Genomic DNA, 20,194 nt, shown 5'->3' with positions numbered 1-20,194 from the left:
GCGAACGAACCGCAGCTGCGGTGAAGCCGAACCGTGCACTCGGTATTCTAATCCGCCTGGGCTTGCCCATTTCCCACGGAGGCTGAGGTAGAAGACTGGCTGAGGCTCATCACTGACGGTGCCACTTCGAACCTTTTCCACCCTTGGATCTGTAAGACTTTATCAGCTCTCACGCGCCATCAAAGCGTAAATCTTAAAATACCTCCCTTTGTCCATATATAACCTTCACGATGGACGCAAAGACACCCCTTCTACCATCCACCGCGCCACAGACCCCCCCGGAAGACCCCATGCCCCCGCGAGGAGTGCGCTCACGGCTCGCGCGCTTCCACGCCGCCGCCTTCGCCGCCATCATCGGCCTCTTCTTCCTCGCCCAGAGCTTCCAATGCCAGGACCCAAGTCACAACCACCAGGAAGCCGCAAAGGTGCCGCTCGAAGTCCATATAATGTAAGACGGCACACCGCTCCGGCCCACCTGTCGACCTGCCCCATCTGACCAAGTGCTTTCTTCTCTTCAGGTCCAAATGCCCCGATGCCCGGGACTGCCTCCAGAAGCTCGTGCTGCCGAGCATGCAAAATGTGTCTGACAAGGTCGACTTCAAGCTGTCGTTCATCGGGAGGTGGGTTGCATCGACACAATGCGCCGTAGCTGCGCGCGGTTCGTGGTAGCACGGCTAACGGGCTGATGTAGGGTTACGCACGACGACGACGGGGTGCAGTGCAAGCATGGCCAGACCGAATGTCTCGGGAACATCATCGAGTTGTGCGCGGCGAGCGTCTATCCTGACCCGAAGATATACTTGGGCTTTACGATGTGTTTGAGCAGGAGCTATGAAGATATACCGCAGAAGAGCCTCCTGGAGGACTGCGCGCTGGAGCATGGGATGGATTTCGACAAGATAAATCACTGCGTGAGCCAAGACGATGGCGCGTTTGCGATGGGCATGCTTAGGGAGAGCGTGGAGCGCAGCGCGGAGCTGAACGTCACGAAGAGCTGCACTATACGGCTGAACAATGAGGTCCGGTGTATAAGGGACGACGGTGCGTGGTCAGAGTGCGACGATGGCTCGAAGCCGGAGGATCTGATTCACGATATCAACAAACTCTACAAAGAGGCCTCAGGATGGTCGGAATGAAGAACCCAGGTGCTGCTACGACTGGGAGAAAAAAAAATCAACAAAAGCACCCGTCCCGCCGCGACGACACAGCGGCGAAGAACACTAGGCCTTACGTCAACGACGATCCTCTGTTTGAGGAGCTTGAAGCCTGATACCCGGCCCCCGATTGTACATACTCCTTTGAAGACCGAATCACGATGAAAGGAGAACGATAGCGATGGCCAGGTATATACAAATTAGACTGATTAATAATGTAATTATCTACCGCCACACTCATGGCCTCATGCACATATTCAGTCCACCTACTGAAACTCCCCAAATTCCCCATCGTCAAACCCTAAGTCCTTCGGCGTCATCTCTGCCGCCTGCCTACTCCGCCTCCTCTCCTCCTTCACCTCCCTCGCGCTCGGCGGCGGCGGCAAAAACGGCATCCCACCACCCCCTCCCCCTCCTCCCAACCCACCCGCACTCCCACTCCCCGGGGGCGGCTTGATCGAAAACAACGCCTCCTTCTCCCTCTCCTCCCCTCCCTGCTCTGACCCCGCCCCAGTTCCACTCCCACCCCCTCCCGCCCTCCGTCCCCTCCCCCCAATATTCACCGTAATCGTCTCCCCCTCCTTCAGGCTAAAATCCCGCTTCTCCCCCTCCCCACCCTCCTCCTTCCGTCCCTTCTTCCCACCCTTGCCCCCCGGCGTCGCCGCGGCGCCCGGGTTCTCCATCCCCAGCACCCTCCGCGCATCCTGCAGGCTGATACTGAAATCAAACGCCTCGCTGCGCTCCTCAAACCCAATCCCCAGCGTCGCCTTGCGCCCGCCGTCCCCCACCACCACGAGCGCAAAGAAGCGCGAGCTGTCGATCGCCTGGCTGACCGTCGCGGGGCTCGTGTACGGGCATGCGGCGAACAGCGCGCCGGTGGCCGGGTCCTCGAGGAGGAGCGTGGTTGTGACTTTCTCCTGGGGCTCGGCGGTCGCCGGGGAAGCGGAGGGGAGGGGGATGGCGATCTCGAGGATGCGCAGGCGGGCGGTGAAGATCTGGCGCGCGTTGTTGTTCTCGGTCCACGCGGCGGCTTTGTAGCCCGTGGTCGAGGTCAGCGGCGGGATGTTGTAGACGTGGACTTTGGGCGCGATGAAGAGGATGCGTTGGATGGCGTCGGCGGGGAGGGGCGTGTTGGTGGTGGGGTCGGTGTTCATGGTCGTGGGAGACGTAGCTACTTAATTGATATAATTAGAGATCTGAGGGTTTGAGGGGGAGGTTGAAAGAGTGTGTCTACCTGAAAGCTGCTACTGCTATGCTGTGGAGATTTTTTTTTTTATTGTGAACCTCGAGCTGGAGGTGAGGTTGAAGCCCAACTAGCGGGGTATTCGAATCCTCGCAGAAAGAAGCGGTGGGTGCAACTGAAACGCGGCCGCGAGGCACTTGTTTCTCCAGATTGCTGCAAGGGCTCGGAAAGCGGTGAAGGCGGACGCGTCAGCCACAGCCGGCTTGCGATTGTCGAATCGGCGAGTGCTGGTGGGTGGTGGTGAGCTTCATTGCTGCGGGTGGAGCAACCTAGCCAAACCCCGGACGCGCACTGTTTGGAGGTGGGATGGAGATGCCAGCACATCGTACGTCAAGCGGAGCGGGACGCCGAGATTATCATGTGACTACCACAGCATATGGGTCGTTAGGGATGAATAGTTTCAATATTGTGTGTTCCGGAGAAGAGAACAAAAAGGGCAGTTGGACAGCCAAATTCGCTGAACTGAAGCTGGAGTCAAATCGGGAACAAAATATCGAATAGCAGGGCGTGGGTGCTCGAGACACCCTTGCAGCAACGGTTTATTTATATCCTCTATATCTGGGATTGGCATCTATAGTTCTATCGGCAGCAAATGCAAATGGTCAAAAAGGCCGCAGGCCGGCGTATGCAAAGGTCGTTGTATGCAAAGGTCGTTTCCAAGCTCGTTTCCAAGTCCGAACAGAGTTATTTCTGGCACGGTCTTACAAGCTGTGAGAGTGCAAGGACGACTTGTATGCCTCGGATCCTGCGAGGGCAGCAGCCTTGACAGTGGTTTTCCCTTCGCTGATGACCTTGTTAGATTGAGGTCAGTTTCAAGGACATTGCACTTACACAATCTCTTTCGTCTTGGCTAGGATGGTCGTCCAGTCCTCGAACAGCGTGAACGGGATATCGTCCTTCACGCAGTAGGAGACCAGGTCTTGCCATGGTTAGCAAATTTGGAAAGAAAGGGTATAGAAGGATCCCACCATGGCCCCTTTTCGCAAACAGAAGATCCGTCTCTTTCGCAGCTGAGATGTCAGAGACGCCGTCACCTGCATAGAACATGGTCGGCCGGACCTCAGCCGGGAGCTGTGCATACGGTCTCAGTGTTAGTGACTTATCATGACCGAAGTCGCTCTCATCGTGGAAAACAATCTGCCATCCGCCCTCCTGGTCGATGGTCTTGCCAGGTCTGGGACCAACATCATTGCCGATAACTTGCATCTTCGTCGAGTTAGGGCCGACTAGTGCAGCGAGGAGAGCCTTGATGATGGGCTCCATGCCGGAGGAGAGCACGACCACCGGGATATTGTTCTCCAAGCTCCAGTTGAAGAACTCAGCAAAGCCGGGGTCGAGCTTGATGTTGTCGACTAGGTATTGGATGCACTCTGGGTAGGGTTTGGAGACACTGTCCATCATCTCCTTGAACGAATTCCTGGATGACTCTACTTAGGAACGACATTTAAAAATGTCGATGTACTGCCATACCTGAAGGTGATCTTTCCGTGTAGAGTATCAATGTTACCTTGCCGACGCTTCTGTTGCCCGTATCCAATGTTGTCGGTCTAAGGAAGGCGCCTATCAATGAGAGTTCAAATCAAAAGCGACTCTCTACGTACCATATAGTCATTGCCTGCAGAGTTTCAGCAGGCAGTTCGAGCATTTGAATGGCTTAAGTGACATGGACATCATTTTTGAAGTGGCTAGTATACATGTGGGGCGCACTGGGTTGAAATGATCGAATTTCAGTGACATTTAAGAAAATTGAGCCCTTTCTCTCTCGCTCCATCTCTTATTCAGGCTTTCGTGACACAGAGGAGGCAGATCGTGACTCACTGTCTTGGAGAGTGATTGTTCCATCGAAATCGGTGAAAAATATGAACTTGGGGTTGGTTTTCATAGCGGGAAGGTCAGATATGGAGCCCATTGTGCCTGATTTTCGTGCTTCTGGTGATTCAAGAGGGTTACTAGCAAAAAATCCAGGAAGAGAGGTGAGTGCAGAGTGTTGGGAGAATTTGGGCAAAAGATTGACGTTCCGCAATGCACGTGGAGGTCCCACTCGCGCACTTTAGGGCATCCCGGTAGTCCTTCGGGCAACTTCGCGCATCGCGCTCGCCTCGTTAACTTTCGCAACACCATCACGGTCTTTCACTCCATGGGCGACTGAGTCTCGACGCAAGCAATGAGGCCAATGCTTCAGCATGCTTCGCGCTCGCTGTTTGAGTTTACTGGATCCTTAGCCCGGCCAGCGCCCCGCCGGCCTGCACTCCTCCTCGACTCCGCAAGTTCGCCAGCTTCGGCATGCCTCCGCTGCCAGTTTCGGGTATCTGCTCGGCAGAGTAAAAACAAGAGTCAATTGGCCTTCAACGGATCACCAAATCTCACGACGCGCCGGCTACTATCAACCTCGCGGAGACTCCTGCGGGAACCTCTCCAGTTTTCAAATACAACTCCCGACGAGCTTTCACCCAAGCCAGAGTCGGCTATACCTCCACCACCACCGCTTCCACCTCCAATACCTCCTAAAAGCGAAAACACAGTTGCACAAGTGTCAGACAAAGACCTGCCGTCACACAGAGAAGGGCAGAGATGGAACCTGTCAAAACGATTCTCCGAGCTTATGGATGAGCTCCTGCCGAAGCTGGCCGTCGTAACGCAAAAGGTCAACAATTATACGGGCACGGATTACTCAGGAATAGAGGCGCTGCGGCGTGAGATAAGAGAGCAAGGTAGGCGATTCTCGTATATGCGTGCAGCTCTCATCAGCGTCGGGCTTCTATTGAGACGCACTGTCTGACTTCAAATTTAGAGGAGCTCGTCAAATCTCGTCGATTGTTGGTCGAAGACGCGAAACAAGCCATGGAGGCTGCACTTGCTCAACAGTCAGCATCTCAAAAGGAGATTGTCCGGCTTCTGGAGCGCAAAAACTCGTGGCTAGATTCGGAGCTGGAACGCTACATGTCTCTTATTCGATCCGAACATGTCAACGACCAAGCTGTGTCAGCAGCAAAAGACAGCGTATTGGCGGCAGAGGTATCACTAGAGGAGGCGCGATCGCACTTAGAGAAGCGGGAACGAGCGCAGTACCACGAAGAGCAGATCTGGAGCGACACGATCCGACGGAACAGCACTTGGGTAACCTTTGGGCTTATGGGAGTGAATATTTTCCTCCTACTCGCATCCTTGGTCGTGATTGACCCCTGGAGGAGACGGAGACTGGTGCGCGAGATTCGAAGAACCCTTGATGAACAGAAACCCGTTCTGGCGCCGACAGCAGCTCCTGTAGCCTCTGCAGCTCCTGTGGCCTCTACAGCTGTTCAGTCTATTGAAGACGCAATCGACTCGGTGGTGGAGCCGGTTGGAGTCACCTTAGAGAGTCTAGGGGATGCTGACACATCCAGACAAGATACACCTGCATCTACCCCTCCAGCGGTCGAAGCCATTACCCCACCTCAAGCTGCTGTAGCTGCAGCAGACGACCCGGCTTATCGCGAGACCCCAGAAACACAAGTTGTCCATGTGGTCCAGACTCGTGCAGAAGATCCGACACCCACCCCGCAACCGGAAACTGGGGAGACGCCGGTGCTAGCACTAACTCAACCACATGCATGGCAGCAGCGATTGACTGATCTCGTTCAGCAATATCGAGAGTATTTCCTCGATCTGTTCAGCGAGAGGCCAATATCCGTGCGGAAAGTCGATCTGACCTCTGCAACGTTGGAAGGCGCCGCTGCTGGCGCCGTTCTCATGAGTCTCTTACTGCTCCTGGTTAGACCCAGGTAGACTCTGTGTACCGTAAAATGCTGTGTATACCTAATCTGTACAATACCCTGTTAGACTAGACACACAAGTCAATCCATGATCGCTTCGAATACGAATTGATCTAGATCTCTCGAATCCATTAAGCTATATTTGCTTTCACGCAGATGTCTACAACAACTCAAGTTGAAGCTATGAATAAATATGCGTTGCAGTTCTATTCCTAGCCCTTCACGATCAAGGTGAGACGCCACAAAATGCTACGATGCTTTTTTGACTTAGACCTCTCACCGTTCTAGGTAATAAATTGAGTGCGCGGGAGAAGGAAGGACAGTGGATGGTGGTTGTCCTAGCTCCCGAATCTCGTCGTCTGTCGCTTAAAGTAGCTATTTTTAGCTACAACGGCGTGCAGAATCTCGCTCCGAATACGCCGTGGTCGAGTGGTTGTGCGAGGTGGGGGATTCGGAGACGAGCACCATCGTGATCCTCCGCATCCACGCTGTCGGATTGGTGCCTCTTGCATCTGCATGGTGACGACCTCTCCCGTCGCTAGACCACGATGCGACCGAATGAACGCATCGCCAGGCGCCCGCGACGCTATTCGTGGTTATGATACCCCAGGCTGAGTAATGTCAGCACAGCCTCCGGCTTCTCCCCTGGCTGCTCATCCTGCAAGCTGAACGCCAACGCCGAATCAGAGACTCCAACCACCACTGTTGTAGCTTCTCGCTCGGCAACCTCCATCTACTTTGTCCTATTTTCAGCCAAGAGAGCGGTCGCACCGGCCCGCCATTGGCGACGCCGAAGCCGGGAGCACATTGGCAGAGCGAAGCTAGCAGTTGTCTCTACTCCAGCCCTGCGACGAAAGCGGCCTCTCCGCAAATTCGATGACTGCTGACAACAACGGCCCTGCATCGTCAACGATGCGAGGGAACCTTACATATGAAGGCCTGAGACCCCCAAATCTTCTTGCTCGACCATCATGAACACTCAGTGACAATTGCGGGACGACTGATTCTCTTCTTCTGATCGGCGTGCTAGTTGAGACTTCTCTTCTACCTCTTCTTCTCTATACCAATTGTACTTTCTTGTGTCCATAGCTTTGATATTGCGTTGAGCTCGATAGCTTGCGCAAGTCATCCAGTCTTATACCACCTTTATATCTTCAATTCTTCCCTCACGGGCTCTTCAACATGGTCTATACCGATATTCATATGCCTCTCCGTAAGGACTCTTTCTACCTTGCATTGCACAAGTCATTGACAATTCCACAAGCTGGCTTCATTGCCCTGGACTGGACTCTTATGACAGTGGCCCTAATCCCCATCCTCCTCCGCCTCTCTCTCCGCGCTCGCCGTCACGGGCGCCATTCCCTCTCCATCAACCTCTCCGACGGCTTCGTCCTCCTAGCATGGCTCTCCGGCATCGTCCTCATCAGCATCAACACATGGAAAAACCACCTCCGGGAGCGCTACACCCACGCCCCGCGCTCATCCATCTACTACGGCGTGCCCATAGACCAAGCCGCCCACCTCCTCTACGTCTCCTGGATCTCCCTCTTCTTCATCTACATCTCCCTCTGGGCCTCCAAAGCCGCCTTCCTCGCCTTCTACTACTCCATCCTCAGCCTACAAGGCCGCACCACGCGCATCGTGCTATGGGCCGCGAGCGGCTTCACCCTCGCCACCTTCATCCTGCACATGTGCCTCATCGCGTTCTGGTGCGCGCCGATCGCCAAGAACTGGAACGTCGACGGCCACTTGTGCTCAGCCGTGCACTCGATCAACTCGGTCACGGTATCCACTTTCACGAATGTCGCGACCGATCTGGTCATTCTGAGCATCCCGATCTCGACGCTCGTGGGCCTGCAGATGGGAAGGGCGGAGCGCACGGGGCTGCTCTTCGTGTTTCTCATGGGCAGCGTGAGTATTGTGGCTGCGCTGGTGCGGTTTGTCACGCTCAAGCTCGTTGAGCATGTCCCGCGCGCGGATATTACGCATACGATTGACGTGTGGGCGCTTGTTGAGATTGTCTCGTCGCTGCTTGCGGTTTGTCTGCCCAGCTTGCGGACATTCGTGCGGACGCATCGGCCGGCGTCGAGGAGCGAGAAGGATAGCTGGCGCTCGAGATCCGGGTCGAGGAGCACGCTGAGGGGTGCTGAGGGGGCGAGTTACCGGGGGGATAGTATTGTTAGTGGAAAGGAGCATGTCCGCACAGTGTCGGAGGAGATCGAGGAGCACTACTTTCGAGACATCGAGGCCGCTAGTGGACATCACACGATCGTAGGAGATGAGCTGGATTTCGACGGCCATGACAGCCCAGGCTCCGAAGACACGACTTCAAATGTTTTGAGCGTTGGGGAGATTTCGAGGCCGCCGAACTCACAGCAGACGGGACGGCGGCAGGAGGAGCGGCCGGGAGAGGCATTTGCTTGATGAGATTTATGTGGGGCGGAGTTGTTTGAATGTTTGAGCAGCGCGTCACATTGATATTGGAAGGGACCTGCTGCGTTTCAGCGAGGCGTTTGGGGATGCTTTGGATGATTATTATACGAGCTCGGCACAACTGCGATGTAGCTTTATGACTTTACGAATCTGAGCTTTTTCAAAGCGGACCTTTTGGAAGCGTGCCTGGTGACGTCTCTCTTTCCTTTCCAACTTCTCAAATTGGTCAATCCTGCACGTTATCAGCGCTAATGCTGTTTCAACACCTCTCCGGAACGTTGACAGATCTTCATACTCTACGGCTCAATATATGGACAGGACCACGGTTCCGTGCAGACACTGGCGCCCTATCAAAGATTCTGAAGACGACCCCTTCCTTGAGGGACCTCCATATCGACATGGAGGTGGCCGAGCCAGCGGATGAATTTGACCCCGATCTTCGACTCTACGAGGTGTCCCACTGGCAGGGCCGTGATGAACACAATAAATGCCAAATCGACCCTACACCGCATATTTGTCAGCCGCTCGAGGTTCAAGGCACAAGACTTAACCTTCTTGATACAGTCACACTCACAGAGTCTCCAATTCATCATTCTGAAACAGGTCACTATTTGTGATGCAGCTTGGGACTCTTTTCTACACCGCGTTGCCACCATCGCTTATACCAACCTACAATACTTCGGCCTATGGGACGTTCCCGGGGAACAGGAAGGCATATTTCGGACTAAACCCCTAGAAGTCACCAAAATCGACGACGCAATATTCAAAGGGGTTACATTCAGCCTTGAAGCCAAGGACTCCCCGCTCGTTTCCGATGAGTGGTTATGGTTTGGCCGGGATACGGAAGATGAATTCACGGGATTCTAGCCAAACGGTCGACCAAAGCAGAGAGATCTTTGCCTGAGCTCCAGGAGAATAAACGGTAATGGCGGTAATTGCGGGCACTATGGACTTCTAATATGGACAATGAGCTGCAAAATATTGTTTAATTAGTGGATGATTTCTATCACGTCTTGCTCCTCCTACTAATCGCTTTTTCGGTACCAGTTTGTGCGGTAGTTCTTACATTTCCGCCAAAGTGGCGCTTTAATCGCCAGGCCATGTCGCCACATGAAGCGCATACTCAGGGAATAAAAGCCAACAAATGCGGAAGGTAAGTAGGCATATACGTCATTCTATGAGGATCGACATATGAGCATCAAGACAAACGGTTTGATCATGCTTGCTGGCAGCTGTATGGAGTGCCCCAATGATGTCCTTAAACTCCAGTGCGGTGTAAAAATTACCATCCTACTATTCAAACTCACTCACGATCACACTTCTGCGTAATTGCTTGACACCGTCTGCAGTCCTTCAAATAATCATCAAACTTGGACCTTGCAAACCCGTGGGCTCGTCGCAGATGTACCTCGTGATGCTAATAATCTTGTTGGACTCAGCAGTCTTGGTCATCCTGGTTTTTATTTTCACTTCTTGGCACTGACCAAGGTACCTTAACGACCTATTAAATCCCCGTAGAGCATATAAAATGCATCACGTCAAGGCTCAGAGCTCGTACAATATCAAGCCTTCCAATCACACCCTCGTCCTCTTCCACCTCAAAACCCTAACCTCAATCACCCCATCCCGGCAGTCTTCCTTCCCCCAACTCCCCTGCTCCACTGCCGCATACCTCAACATCCCCACCTCCCCACTCTCAAACACCCACGTCTGCGCACACCTCACCACCTCCTCCAACTCCCCCTTCCTCGCCTGCACCGCCTCAAGCACCAACTCAAACTCCCCCAGCGCCGGAAAATCCCGCTCGACAGCACCGCCCCACCCTCCCGGCTGCCTCCAATCCCCTTGGGAGGGCAAAGCCACCTCGCCCAATCTCCCCGTCCGTCGCGCCTGCGCGCACTGCTGCATAAAAGCCTGCGAGTGGCTGTAGCTGGTGCATGGCTCAAGCGCGAGGGCTTCGTCCCCCTTAGCAGCCCAGTCCGTGTGCTCGATGCGGATCCTCAGCAGCTTGACATGCGCCGCAATCGAGCTCCAGGTGTCGAGCGGGAACTTCTCGTTCGCGCGCTGGTGGTGGGAGTCGGCGAAGTTGGCGTTCTCGAGCTCGGTCTGCTTGAGCGTGTAGTCGAGGGCGCGCAGGTGGGGGAGTTGGTAGGGGAAGGCGTGGGTGAAGGTTTGGTAGGGGTAGGAGTAGAGGCGCTGGTCGGGGAAGGGGTGGAGGAGGGTGTCGAGGCGGAGGGCGAAGTCGAGTCGGTGGTAGAAGGGCACTGCGTTGAGAGAGAGGGGGAGGGCGTGGGTTTCGAGGTAGACGGCGCGGCAGGTGCGGAGGAGCGGGAGAGCGATGTCGTGGGGTTGGCGGCCGGGGGAGGGGGGCCAGGAACTCAACCATGGGATTACGTGGCGGGGAATCGGTCGCAGAGTAATGGCGTGGTCTGCCGGCAGCCGGTAGTAAGTACAAGGCGAATCATTATAAGGAGTGCTAGGTGATTGAGTAGCCGCTGATTCGTTTGATGGATATGTGAGTAGAGGGATGCGTGCCGGAAAGCGGGGGAGGAAAGGATCCTGCTGAGTGTCGAGGAGGGCGTAGGCATAAATCTGGTCTCGAAGCTCGCGCGGAAGGCGACTAAAAAGGGGGGATTCGTGTTGCGGATTTATATACGTGGTTGTGCTTAGAAGGCTGTCTAAGACGGGATTCGATTCCTGCATGGCATTGATCAGCTTCATGGCCAGAAACTTGGTATATTGCTAGTACCGACAAAAAAGATGATTTTTATTGCGTTCCGCTCAGCCCCTATGTCAGGAAGGAGAGTGGTCGGGGTCCGTTCCATGTCTAATGTTGGTGAAGGTCAGCGGTGGGTTACCGATGTCGTCAGAATATCCTGGTGTTTTGAGGTGGCGGAGCACACCAGTGAGGCACCCGCAAAGTCAATATGCAGCCTGATTTCTATGGACATGAAACTTTACATCGCGTATGGATTTAAGCAAGCCCACGAAGACACTGTAAACAGTGATAACATGTGTATACAGACTTTAATAAGACATTATGCATTCCCAGGCTACTATTGTTGACTCGCGGATATCCTCCTATTTGAGTGTCGCCTTTGCTCACTCGACGCTACGATGAGGGTAGCCCTACTGCCAAGTACCTTTTCAGACAAACCGGGTTTCACGCCGGCCTATATTCCATCGTATTGAGCTTTACATCGCGTTCAATTTTCCCAAGGTTAGGGCAGCGGAGAACGAGTACATATAGTCTTGGTAGCAAGGCCCCGTACTGCTCTTCACACCCCAGAGTCGCAAAGAGTACCGAAGATCCGTCTCTCAGTTACTACTTCCGAGCCGAAGACGATGCTCGGGCATAGCCTTATGTTGTAATAAGTACACTCGATACAGAACCCCGCTCCATGAAGAGCCTTCTCGTCAAATGTAGCTTGATAATTGCAATAATCTTGGTTACCGAGGAAGGAGAATTGTGGATCAAAGTGAGTGCATTCCTGGCTCACTAGCCCGATACCAATGTACTTTAGTCGTGGAAAGCTTGCAGCCGCAATGCGAGCTAGTGCAACATCCCATGACTCTCCTGTGAGCACCATTCTACTGAGAAGCACGGACTGCAAACTGTTTGTGTGCGCGGCCAGGACTGCGTGCAGCTGTGTATTATTGATGTCGATTTCAGAATCGACATTAAGGCGTTCGATGGCGGATGGTGTGCCGGTGAGCCCTTCCCAGAGGGGTGTGAAGTCAGGGCAGAAGTCTGATGGTATAGCGATCTCGAAGTCCTTCAATGTAGATAGGCTACGCAGAAGGCCACGGATGGAAGTCAGCCTACGCTGGTCCAGATTGTGGTGATATATAATGCGAAGAGTTTGGAGATTGAAGAGTTCATGTCCCTGAAGGTACCCCAGAAAGCCATCATGTTCGACCTGTCCGAGCTGTCCGAGCTGTCCGAGCTGTCCGAGCTGTCCGAACTGTTCGACCTGTTCAGCCTGTTCAACCTGTCTGAGATCTTGTATCCTCGTGCCCGAGCTCTTGAGTGTTTCCACTATGCGCGACACGACGATCGACTCCATACCCAGATTGCGGCTGTAGATTCTACTATAATTCTGAGATTGTAGATCAAGGAAATTAAATGGAAGCAGATGTATGTTTTCCTGCTGTAGATCTGGGAATACTTGCTCCCAAACCCTGTCGAAGGATTTCCGCTCTTTGCGGTTCATCCAACCGCGCAGGTGGCTCCTGTTTGTACCAATCCAGTCATCCGCGTTGAATCTAATGCAATGAAGGCGCGGCATCGCCTTTAGCGCCAAAGCAAATGCATCGGGGTAGCCCGGCGAACGAAACGTTTTGTATTGATCGTCGCATGCTTTGAGATATTAAGAGACAATCTTCTCCAGCTCAGACCGTAGATTCTCGTCCTGGAGGTAGGCGCTCATCGACTGAATAAACTTCTTGCCGGGAATTAGGGAACCCGCTTCTGATGTAGGAATGTCCTGGCACAGTCTAGAGTCTTCAAACCCGCCGGTCCCAAATGTCAAAGCCTTAATCCAAGGCGTGAGTTGCGGGATCTCGGAAATCTTGCCCAGATCAGCTATATCAGCTGGCACTACTCGGAAATGAAGGTCGCTAATCAGCCTCCCAAAGGACTTCCAGCTAGCGGCGCGAAAATCGGGCGATACTTGTCGGATATTGAGAATGTCCTGCCGCGAGGCGATACTGAGCTTGTTCCATCGGGGCCGTCGATCTGATCTGAAATCGGGATCAAAGTAATCTTCGCAGAGCCTAGATCCGTTGGAGAGGGGGCCTGGTTCGTGGAGGTACTCCACAATATATGTCTTCAGCTCTGAGGGCAGTCCATTCAGTGTTGCGGGGCAAGAAGCCATTCGGCGGAAGGGGGGCCTGCGAATTTCGTGGACCGGAGTGGAGTGGCGAGGCTTGAAGGCTTAGAGCACCTGTGAGAGTATTTACAGGTGATATCGCTGTTGGAGTGAAAGCTGCATATGGTTGAAACTTCAAATTGCGGCTGGAGGTGGAAGAGGTTTTGTGGGCGTTGCATATTTAAGAGCAAAGCTGAAGGTGGAAGTTTAGCCTCCAGGATAACCGTGGTTCCAACAATTCATCCATGGATTCAGATCCAGACACGTCGGGCATACAAGAAGTGGCACTCTCGATTTGTACAAGTCACAGGTGTGTGTACACACGAGTATGCCATTGCTTGGGGTGCTTCAATGCATTTCAGAGATTTGAGCGTGATGGAAACTTTTCACCTCGGACCAAATGAAAAGTCATGTAAGGACTCCAAGCACTAGCAGACAAGTGTACACCCGTGAGGACTTCTTGAGTGTGCCCACTTTTTTCCGTCCAGCGCGCCAGAGTAGGGTCGAGATCACGTGATTCTCGCATCTCTAATGATTACCTACGATATTCCGTCTTACTGATACACTGGCAGGGCTTTGTTCGTGTATAGATAACTACCGTTGGCGAGGCCCTCCGACGCCGTAAAGATATTTCAAAACGACATGAGTTCATCGTTCTGAACGACCCTAACAATTTTTACTACCTTCTTTGCTCATTGTAATACTGCTATTTTGTTGAGGTCCGTGAAAAGGCATCAACTAATAAGATACAAAGACACAAAGAAAGAGACGTGATGAATCTGAGCCTATGTTGACGACATTGAAAGGACCACAAAAGGAAAGGGACATGTGTACACAACACATCTAGAGTGGAATTGTCTCTGGAAAGAAGTTGATGACTGAAGAGCCTGAAGAGTCAAGGCTTCCGTATATCGAGAAGTGTCAGTCAGATTGTGGTAGTTGTAGAAAAAAAGGATGACGGCGAAGGCCCGCGAGCTTCGGCCCCACCTGCGTCTTGACCTCAAGCTTCAAACGCCTTAACTTCCACGTTTCCAATCCCCAATTCTCCCAAACATACGCGGATCCAAGCGCCAATTCCTCGAGCATGGAAAACTTCATGTATACATTTCTGTCTTGAACGTCCAATCTCCTCCTTGCGTGCTTGGTCGCGCCGCATTCATTCTTAGAGTCCTCCAACCCTGACTTCGCTCTGGAACTGCTACGAGTCCCAACACGTCTGATACGCCTCGCAACACTTCATACCCGACTTCGAAATGCACGACTTTCTCCGGCCTATTGTTATCTTCCTGGGGAGCAGCGTGTTGCTCGCAGGACACGCCCACGCGGAAGCTGATCCTCTCGCGAAAGACCCCCAAGAGCCGCTGCGTGTTCCCCTAGATAGGGCAAAATACAGGGCAGCATGTCCAGACTATAAGAACTACGCGATGCGGAACCAGTATGTTCGTTAGAGCACAGATTGAGCTGGACAGTAGCTAACACGGTCTGGCTATAGCCCCCCATACAGTTCTGGACCCATGGAGCTGCCATTCCAGCGCCCTTCGCGGCACTGCCGAACTTTCGAATCCCCTCTAGTTGAGAAAGTAATAGACGACATGAATGAGAAGATGATAGACAAGGACCTCGCGCGCATATTCGAGAACGCATTCCCCAACACCCTAGACACAACCGTGCGATGGCACGTCAACGGCACCGAGAAAAAGAAAAAGAAAACCACAGACTGGGTCACAGGGGGCAAGAAAGACGAGGGCAAATGGGAAGGCGCCCAAAGCTTCATCGTCACAGGCGACATCAATGCCGAATGGCTGCGAGACTCCACAAACCAGCTCGCGCAATACCAGCCCCTTGCGAAGAAAGACGCAGCCATCAAAAGCCTAATACTCGGCGCTATAAACACACAAGTCGAGTACGTGATCGGCTCGCCCTACTGCAACGCCTTCCAGCCCCCGCCCCCGAGCGGGCTCGCGCCCACCTACGGCGGCGGCGAAGACGAAGTGCACCCAATTTACGAGCCCTCCTTCGTCTTCGAGTGCAAATACGAACTCGACTCCATCGCCCACTTCCTGCGCCTCGTCAACCAATTCCATGACCACACGGGCTCCACCGAGTTCCTGACCCCGCGATGGTACCTCGCGCTCGACACGGTCCTCGATCTGCTCACCCACCAGTCCGCGCCGACCTTCGACGAGAAAACCGGCGCCTTTGTCCGCAACGAATACACCTTCCAGCGCCGCACCAACGCGGGCACCGAAACCCTCTCCCTCGGCGGCGTCGGCAACCCCCTGAACGGCGGCACGGGGCTGGTGCGCAGCGCGTTCCGACCCTCGGACGACGCGACCATCCTCGGCTTCTTCATCCCCGCGAACGCGATGATGGCCGTCGAGCTGAAGCGTGCGGCGGCGATGCTCGAGCGCGCGGGCAAGAAGAAGCTCGCGGCGACGCTGCGGACGCGGGGGAAGGTGATCGAGGCGGGCATCTGGGAGCACGGCGTCGTCACACACAAGGTGTACGGCGAGGTGTTCGCGTTCGAGGTGGATGGGTTCGGTTCGTCGATACTGATGGATGACGCGAATCTCCCGTCGCTGCTCGCGCTGCCGTTGCTGGGGTTTGTCAAGGCGAGCGATAAGACGTACCAGAACACGCGGAAGATGGTCCTTGAGAAGAAGGGGAATCCGTACTATCTGAAAGGGGAGTACTTCAAGGGGATCGGCGGGCCGCATATTGGTCTCCAGCACGCGTGGCCGATGAGCGTGCTGACGCAGGCGATGACGAGCGAGGATGATGAGGAGATTGAGGCATGTTTGTTGATGGTGAAGAAGGCGAGCGGGTTGGGGTTGGTGCATGAGAGTGTGAATGTGGATTTGGCGGGGGATTATACGCGTAAGTGGCTAGTGCTGCAGTCATATCTAACTTCTATTAACGCTTTGATGATATCTGGGCGGAAGTGGGATGACTGCTAACGTTAACGGTGTCATAGGAAGCTGGTTCGCCTGGGCCAACTCGGTCTTCGCGCAGACGATATTGGATCTCGCGACGAGGAAACCGGAGATTTTGTTTGGGAAGGGGGCGGAGGCTTATATCGTTCAGTGAGCGAGAGATACCTATAAATCGCATTGTTTTTCTCTTCATGCTTTCTTGAGTTAGGACGCGTTGAAGCACCCGGAACGGCCAAGGCCTGATTTTCAACCTTTGAAAAAGAGATGCTGATTATAGGATGAAATCACGAGGCTTTCGCCGCCAGCCTTCGAATCAGGAGTTCCGCTTTACACTCCGTCGCTGTTCCTTCAAGGAATCTGAAGCCGGATTGCCAAGCCGAGCTAAAAGACTCCCGATTTCAAGTTCAGATAGCATGTTCTTTGCCGTCGACTACGAGACCAGACTGGATTCCGGGACCTTGAGTCAGCATATTTTCAATCTAAAAAGATGTTCTAACATCCCTCCCTGGGTTGCCGGACGCACCCTGTAACCGGACAAGTCCATCATTCGGGCACATTAAATCTTCCCCTCGCGAGTTTGTCAAGTTATAAATAGTATATGAATACTCTTTAGCTATTTTTCCTCATGAATCTAATCTGTAATGAGAAAATTACAGCAATCTTGGCCATGCTGTTGATCATTTCATTAATGACGTTATGAGCTACTCCGGTGAATCCCCCCTGCTCTATCATAGCTATTGACCTTTCTGTGAATTCTAAGGCTGTAGAACGAAAGTTCTATCGTTAAGGAATATTATTACCAGTTTTGAAGATGATCATCGATCAGAATTAAGCATTCCGAGCTTGAGCGAGCGAAAGAGGGGTTATGCCGGCGCTATATGTCTTGGCATGCAGATTTAGCGTGCTTACAAGATATCTTACTAACACTGTATTATACTTAACTGACACTAACCGGCTATAGAATAACTGTGGCGCAAAATAAAGGCGTAACCCTGCTGAAATTCTGTCACACTTAGACCCAACAGTGGCCTCCTTGAATCAGATTCTTAGGCAGCTTCCACTAACTAGTTGCAAAGACAAAGTACCTATGGTTTGTCCGGTCTCGGAGGGTGTCCGAAGCTCGACATATTTCTTTGCCAAGATCTGCCAAGACATTCCCGCTATTGACGACGAGTTGAAGCCTGGGAAAGAAAGAGGTGTACTAGAAACTTATTACGGAATATGTATCACGTTGGACAGATAGACACGGCGGGGTTGGTTCACACCCTCTATTGGTTTACTTTAGATTACATAGGTTCTAGGCGCGGTAGCAATTCTCGCAAGGGGGATATCTTTTCGAACAGAACAGTCAACACCATCTACCACCCACACCGCCCGATTCTAAATTAGAGAGAAAGTCTAGGGTAACACCACAAACTCCTACTCCGACATTCTTCCCTTTCCCTCAGTCTACAGTACAGATCTACGCCTCCTTAGTGTCAGGAATCTCCGTGCTCTGCTGCACGCTATGCGCGCTGCTGGTCGCACCGGTCCCCTTGATGCCATGCACCGTCGTCGCATGGTCGAACATGGACCAGTCGCCGATCTGCTCGTCGAAGAACTGGTCGATGTCCAGCCCCATCATCTCGCCCTCCTCGCTGACGCGCAGGTGCATGCCGGGGATGTACTTGAGCGCGTACAGCAGGATGCACGACACGACGAACGAGTACGATGAGATGGCGCAGATCTCGGCGAACTGCTTGCCGACCTGCACGCCGTTGCCGTCGATGCCGCCCGGGTACTGCGACGAGCCGTCGAGCGCCGACACCCAACTCTGAGCGAAGATGCCGGTGAAGAAGGAGCCGCACATGCCGCCGACGCCGTGCAGCTTGAACACGTCCATGCCCTCGTCGATGTGCAGCCACTTGTTGAGGTCCTGGACTGAGGCGCAGACGACGGCGGTCAGGAAGCCGATCAGGGCGGCAATCCACACGGAGACGTAGCCGGCGGCGGGGGTGATGCCGACAAGGCCGGCGATGGCGCCGCAGCAGGCGCCGACGACGCTGAACTTGCCGCGTGTGCGGATGTAGTCAACGAGGGTCCAGCCGAGGACGCCGAAGGAGGCGGCCGTGTTGGTGTTGAAGGCGGCGAGCATGGCGCGGATGGAGCCGTTGAGTGCGGAGCCGCCGTTGAAGCCGAACCAGCCGAACCAGATCAGGACGGTTCCGAGGAAGATGAGCGTGGTGTTGTGCGGCTTGCCGTGGGAGGGCTCGCCCGTGTGCTTGCGCTTGCCTAGAACAAAGGCGTAGGCAAGGGCAGACCATCCGGAGGCGATGTGGACGGGTCCGCCCCCAGCGAAGTCGAGGGAGGGAAGGTTGTACAGCCAGCCATTGGCGTTCCAGGTCCAGTTCGCAATAGGACCTATTCTTTATATTAGCAACGGAACTGTATAAATTAAGATAAAGACATCGGTTCTTACAGTAGACGATAGTGGCCCAGCAGAAAGAGAAGACGAGGGATGGCATGATACGGCCACGCTCGAAGGAGCCGCCAATGACGAGCTGCACGGTGCAGGCGCAGAAGAGCATCTGGTACAGGCAAAAAACGATCTCAGGGATCACGGCGCTGCCGGGCGAGGGCGCGGCCATGACATTCTTGAGACCGAAGTTGGCCAGATCGCCGATGAAGGCATTGCCGGTGCGCGAGTAGGCCAGCGAGTAGCCCCAGAACATCCATTGGAAAGTTACACTGTAGTTTGATGTCAGTTGGATTCGGCTTGGCGGGTTGGGGGAGTATCATACACTCCGCAGACCATCAAGGACTGAAAGAGCAGGGCCAGGGACGACTTTCGGCGTGCGAGACCGCCGTAGAGCAGGCCGATGCCGGGGATAATGAGCCAGACGATGAAGCCACAGAAGACGAGGTAGGTGTAGTGGTACTCGAGGCCGGCATACTGGGCGTTGACGTCCACAACGAGCGAATCGCCGCCGTTGGGCTGGGCTGGGTCGTATACAGGCTGGGGGGGATTGTCAGCATCGTTTTCATGTGAAATGATTGGATTTATATAAAGCAGATGGGGGAGAACTCACAGTGGTCGACATCGTGAATACAGACTGTGGTCGGTCGAACCACCAGCAGGTTGAAAGAAAGAGAAGCAACGGAGATGAATGCCAACTGAAACCCCTTGACCGAGTGGGCCTGGTGAATATATAAGTTTGATTTCAAGGCCGAGGACAGTAGGAGCCAAGCCGCCCCATAGTTCCCCATCGCGGGCGGTCCATGCACTTTGGAACTCAACCCCCCATCCTTCATCCTAGGCCACTCCGCCGGCGCACCAATCGACACATCGTATCGACACGTTCCCACTGCTGCCGCGCCCGCCGCCCGTCTGATGCGGGCTTGGCAACTGATAAGGAGGCTGTCATTCCGCCGCAGAGCGTGGCCGTGACAACTCAACGGCACAGCGCAACAGCGGCGAGGCCCTGGAGAGATTGGCCCAGACAGGCGCTGGCAGGCCGAAGCGACGCGGCGCGCACTTTCGGGAGCCCAGCGGGAGGGCCAAGGCTTTGCGCGTCCGGACTGCGGGTGGCATGGGACGAGACGAAGCGAAGCGGTGCCCAGGTGGGTGGCGGAGGGGGCCAGGAGACGCGGAGGCCTCGCTGAGAAACCCGATAGAGGCCGTTGGTGTTGATAAGACGCAACAAAGGGTCTTTTGTACGCTTGGGGTTTAGCAGCAGCCCGTTCCGTGGCCCTGCGTCCGCTCTCTCGCCGTGTTCTGGTTCGCGGGCATGTCTCCATTTGCTGCCGTTTCAGGGCGCTCTTCCCGCTG

General features: G+C 54.1%; 11 protein-coding genes across 11 annotated transcripts; 5 read left to right on the top strand and 6 right to left on the bottom strand.

Annotated features, from left to right (window-relative positions):
- Nucleotides 1-206: 206 nt before the first annotated feature.
- BDZ99DRAFT_460358 (uncharacterized protein) lies at nt 207-1,416 on the top strand. The gene is made up of 3 exons (XM_033719371.1): nt 207-448; nt 519-620; nt 692-1,416. Exons 1-3 carry the CDS (start codon nt 231-233, stop codon nt 1,134-1,136), a joined length of 765 nt encoding a protein of 254 aa, XP_033580014.1. The 5' UTR covers nt 207-230; the 3' UTR covers nt 1,137-1,416.
- Nucleotides 1,417-1,420: 4 nt separating this feature from the next.
- BDZ99DRAFT_507163 (adaptin ear-binding coat-associated protein 1 NECAP-1) lies at nt 1,421-2,618 on the bottom strand (the record flags this gene model as incomplete). Its single annotated transcript, XM_033724223.1, has 2 exons — nt 2,389-2,618; nt 1,421-2,328 (listed from the first exon to the last, which is right to left on the bottom strand). The coding sequence occupies exon 2, from the start codon at nt 2,306-2,308 to the stop codon at nt 1,421-1,423; it is 888 nt and encodes a 295-aa protein (XP_033580013.1). The 5' UTR covers nt 2,309-2,328; nt 2,389-2,618.
- A 256-nt stretch (nt 2,619-2,874) lies between these two features.
- Nucleotides 2,875-4,408, bottom strand: BDZ99DRAFT_460356 (uncharacterized protein). The gene is made up of 6 exons (XM_033719370.1): nt 4,216-4,408; nt 3,999-4,012; nt 3,868-3,944; nt 3,366-3,814; nt 3,229-3,316; nt 2,875-3,180 (listed from the first exon to the last, which is right to left on the bottom strand). The coding sequence occupies exons 1-6, from the start codon at nt 4,304-4,306 to the stop codon at nt 3,099-3,101; spliced, it is 801 nt and encodes a 266-aa protein (XP_033580012.1). The 5' UTR covers nt 4,307-4,408; the 3' UTR covers nt 2,875-3,098.
- A 104-nt stretch (nt 4,409-4,512) lies between these two features.
- On the top strand, nt 4,513-6,306 carry BDZ99DRAFT_411446 (uncharacterized protein). The gene is made up of 2 exons (XM_033716618.1): nt 4,513-5,108; nt 5,189-6,306. The coding sequence occupies exons 1-2, from the start codon at nt 4,562-4,564 to the stop codon at nt 6,160-6,162; spliced, it is 1,521 nt and encodes a 506-aa protein (XP_033580011.1). The 5' UTR covers nt 4,513-4,561; the 3' UTR covers nt 6,163-6,306.
- Nucleotides 6,307-7,192: 886 nt separating this feature from the next.
- Nucleotides 7,193-8,847, top strand: BDZ99DRAFT_248236 (uncharacterized protein). The gene is made up of 2 exons (XM_033713655.1): nt 7,193-7,362; nt 7,414-8,847. The coding sequence occupies exons 1-2, from the start codon at nt 7,332-7,334 to the stop codon at nt 8,571-8,573; spliced, it is 1,191 nt and encodes a 396-aa protein (XP_033580010.1). The 5' UTR covers nt 7,193-7,331; the 3' UTR covers nt 8,574-8,847.
- On the top strand, nt 8,834-9,449 carry BDZ99DRAFT_517335 (uncharacterized protein; the record flags this gene model as incomplete). Its single annotated transcript, XM_033725168.1, has 2 exons — nt 8,834-9,112; nt 9,186-9,449. The coding sequence occupies 2 exons, from the start codon at nt 8,834-8,836 to the stop codon at nt 9,447-9,449; spliced, it is 543 nt and encodes a 180-aa protein (XP_033580009.1).
- Nucleotides 9,450-9,803: 354 nt separating this feature from the next.
- On the bottom strand, nt 9,804-11,424 carry BDZ99DRAFT_248242 (uncharacterized protein). Its single transcript, XM_033713656.1, has one exon. It carries the CDS (start codon nt 11,301-11,303, stop codon nt 10,158-10,160), a length of 1,146 nt encoding a protein of 381 aa, XP_033580008.1. The 5' UTR covers nt 11,304-11,424; the 3' UTR covers nt 9,804-10,157.
- Nucleotides 11,425-11,860: 436 nt separating this feature from the next.
- Nucleotides 11,861-12,871, bottom strand: BDZ99DRAFT_517333 (uncharacterized protein; the record flags this gene model as incomplete). Its single annotated transcript, XM_033725167.1, has 1 exon — nt 11,861-12,871. One exon carries the CDS (start codon nt 12,869-12,871, stop codon nt 11,861-11,863), a length of 1,011 nt encoding a protein of 336 aa, XP_033580007.1.
- Nucleotides 12,872-12,952: 81 nt separating this feature from the next.
- BDZ99DRAFT_517332 (uncharacterized protein) lies at nt 12,953-13,459 on the bottom strand (the record flags this gene model as incomplete). The annotated part of the gene is made up of 1 exon (XM_033725166.1): nt 12,953-13,459. One exon carries the CDS (start codon nt 13,457-13,459, stop codon nt 12,953-12,955), a length of 507 nt encoding a protein of 168 aa, XP_033580006.1.
- A 1,247-nt stretch (nt 13,460-14,706) lies between these two features.
- BDZ99DRAFT_486420 (uncharacterized protein) lies at nt 14,707-16,540 on the top strand (the record flags this gene model as incomplete). The annotated part of the gene is made up of 3 exons (XM_033722774.1): nt 14,707-14,888; nt 14,946-16,330; nt 16,428-16,540. The coding sequence occupies 3 exons, from the start codon at nt 14,707-14,709 to the stop codon at nt 16,538-16,540; spliced, it is 1,680 nt and encodes a 559-aa protein (XP_033580005.1).
- Nucleotides 16,541-17,632: 1,092 nt separating this feature from the next.
- Nucleotides 17,633-19,497, bottom strand: BDZ99DRAFT_568301 (ammonium transporter MepA). The gene is made up of 4 exons (XM_033727776.1): nt 19,455-19,497; nt 19,167-19,381; nt 18,845-19,113; nt 17,633-18,786 (listed from the first exon to the last, which is right to left on the bottom strand). The coding sequence occupies exons 1-4, from the start codon at nt 19,464-19,466 to the stop codon at nt 17,849-17,851; spliced, it is 1,434 nt and encodes a 477-aa protein (XP_033580004.1). The 5' UTR covers nt 19,467-19,497; the 3' UTR covers nt 17,633-17,848.
- Between the last annotated feature and the right edge of the window lie 697 nt (nt 19,498-20,194).

This window comes from Mytilinidion resinicola (genome assembly GCF_010093595.1).
Source record: "Mytilinidion resinicola strain CBS 304.34 unplaced genomic scaffold BDZ99scaffold_5, whole genome shotgun sequence".
NCBI classification, from domain to species: Eukaryota; Fungi; Ascomycota; class Dothideomycetes; order Mytilinidiales; family Mytilinidiaceae; genus Mytilinidion; species Mytilinidion resinicola.
This window is presented reverse-complemented; position numbering and strand designations above follow the sequence as displayed.

Bases quoted from the DNA above. Each gene is read 5' to 3' on its own strand.
- BDZ99DRAFT_248242 (XM_033713656.1), bottom strand. From the start codon at position 11,303: ATGAAGCTGATCAATGCCATGCAGGAATCGAATCCCGTCTTAGACAGC.
- BDZ99DRAFT_460356 (XM_033719370.1), bottom strand. From the start codon at position 4,306: ATGGGCTCCATATCTGACCTTCCCGCTATGAAAACCAACCCCAAGTTC. The intron at 3,815-3,867 runs GTATGGCAGTAC...AGAGTCATCCAG, and splicing joins CACGGAAAGATCACCTTCAG to GAATTCGTTCAAGGAGATGA. The intron at 3,317-3,365 runs GTGGGATCCTTC...AACCATGGCAAG, and splicing joins GTTTGCGAAAAGGGGCCATG to ACCTGGTCTCCTACTGCGTG.
- BDZ99DRAFT_568301 (XM_033727776.1), bottom strand. The intron at 19,114-19,166 runs GTATGATACTCC...ATCAAACTACAG, and splicing joins TCCTTGATGGTCTGCGGAGT to TGTAACTTTCCAATGGATGT. The intron at 18,787-18,844 runs GTAAGAACCGAT...TATAAAGAATAG, and splicing joins CTGGGCCACTATCGTCTACT to GTCCTATTGCGAACTGGACC.
- BDZ99DRAFT_411446 (XM_033716618.1), top strand. From the start codon at position 4,562: ATGAGGCCAATGCTTCAGCATGCTTCGCGCTCGCTGTTTGAGTTTACT. The intron at 5,109-5,188 runs GTAGGCGATTCT...CTTCAAATTTAG, and splicing joins GCGTGAGATAAGAGAGCAAG to AGGAGCTCGTCAAATCTCGT.
- BDZ99DRAFT_460358 (XM_033719371.1), top strand. From the start codon at position 231: ATGGACGCAAAGACACCCCTTCTACCATCCACCGCGCCACAGACCCCC. The intron at 449-518 runs GTAAGACGGCAC...TCTTCTCTTCAG, and splicing joins CCGCTCGAAGTCCATATAAT to GTCCAAATGCCCCGATGCCC. The intron at 621-691 runs GTGGGTTGCATC...GGGCTGATGTAG, and splicing joins AAGCTGTCGTTCATCGGGAG to GGTTACGCACGACGACGACG.
- BDZ99DRAFT_248236 (XM_033713655.1), top strand. From the start codon at position 7,332: ATGGTCTATACCGATATTCATATGCCTCTCC. The intron at 7,363-7,413 runs GTAAGGACTCTT...CAATTCCACAAG, and splicing joins CGATATTCATATGCCTCTCC to CTGGCTTCATTGCCCTGGAC.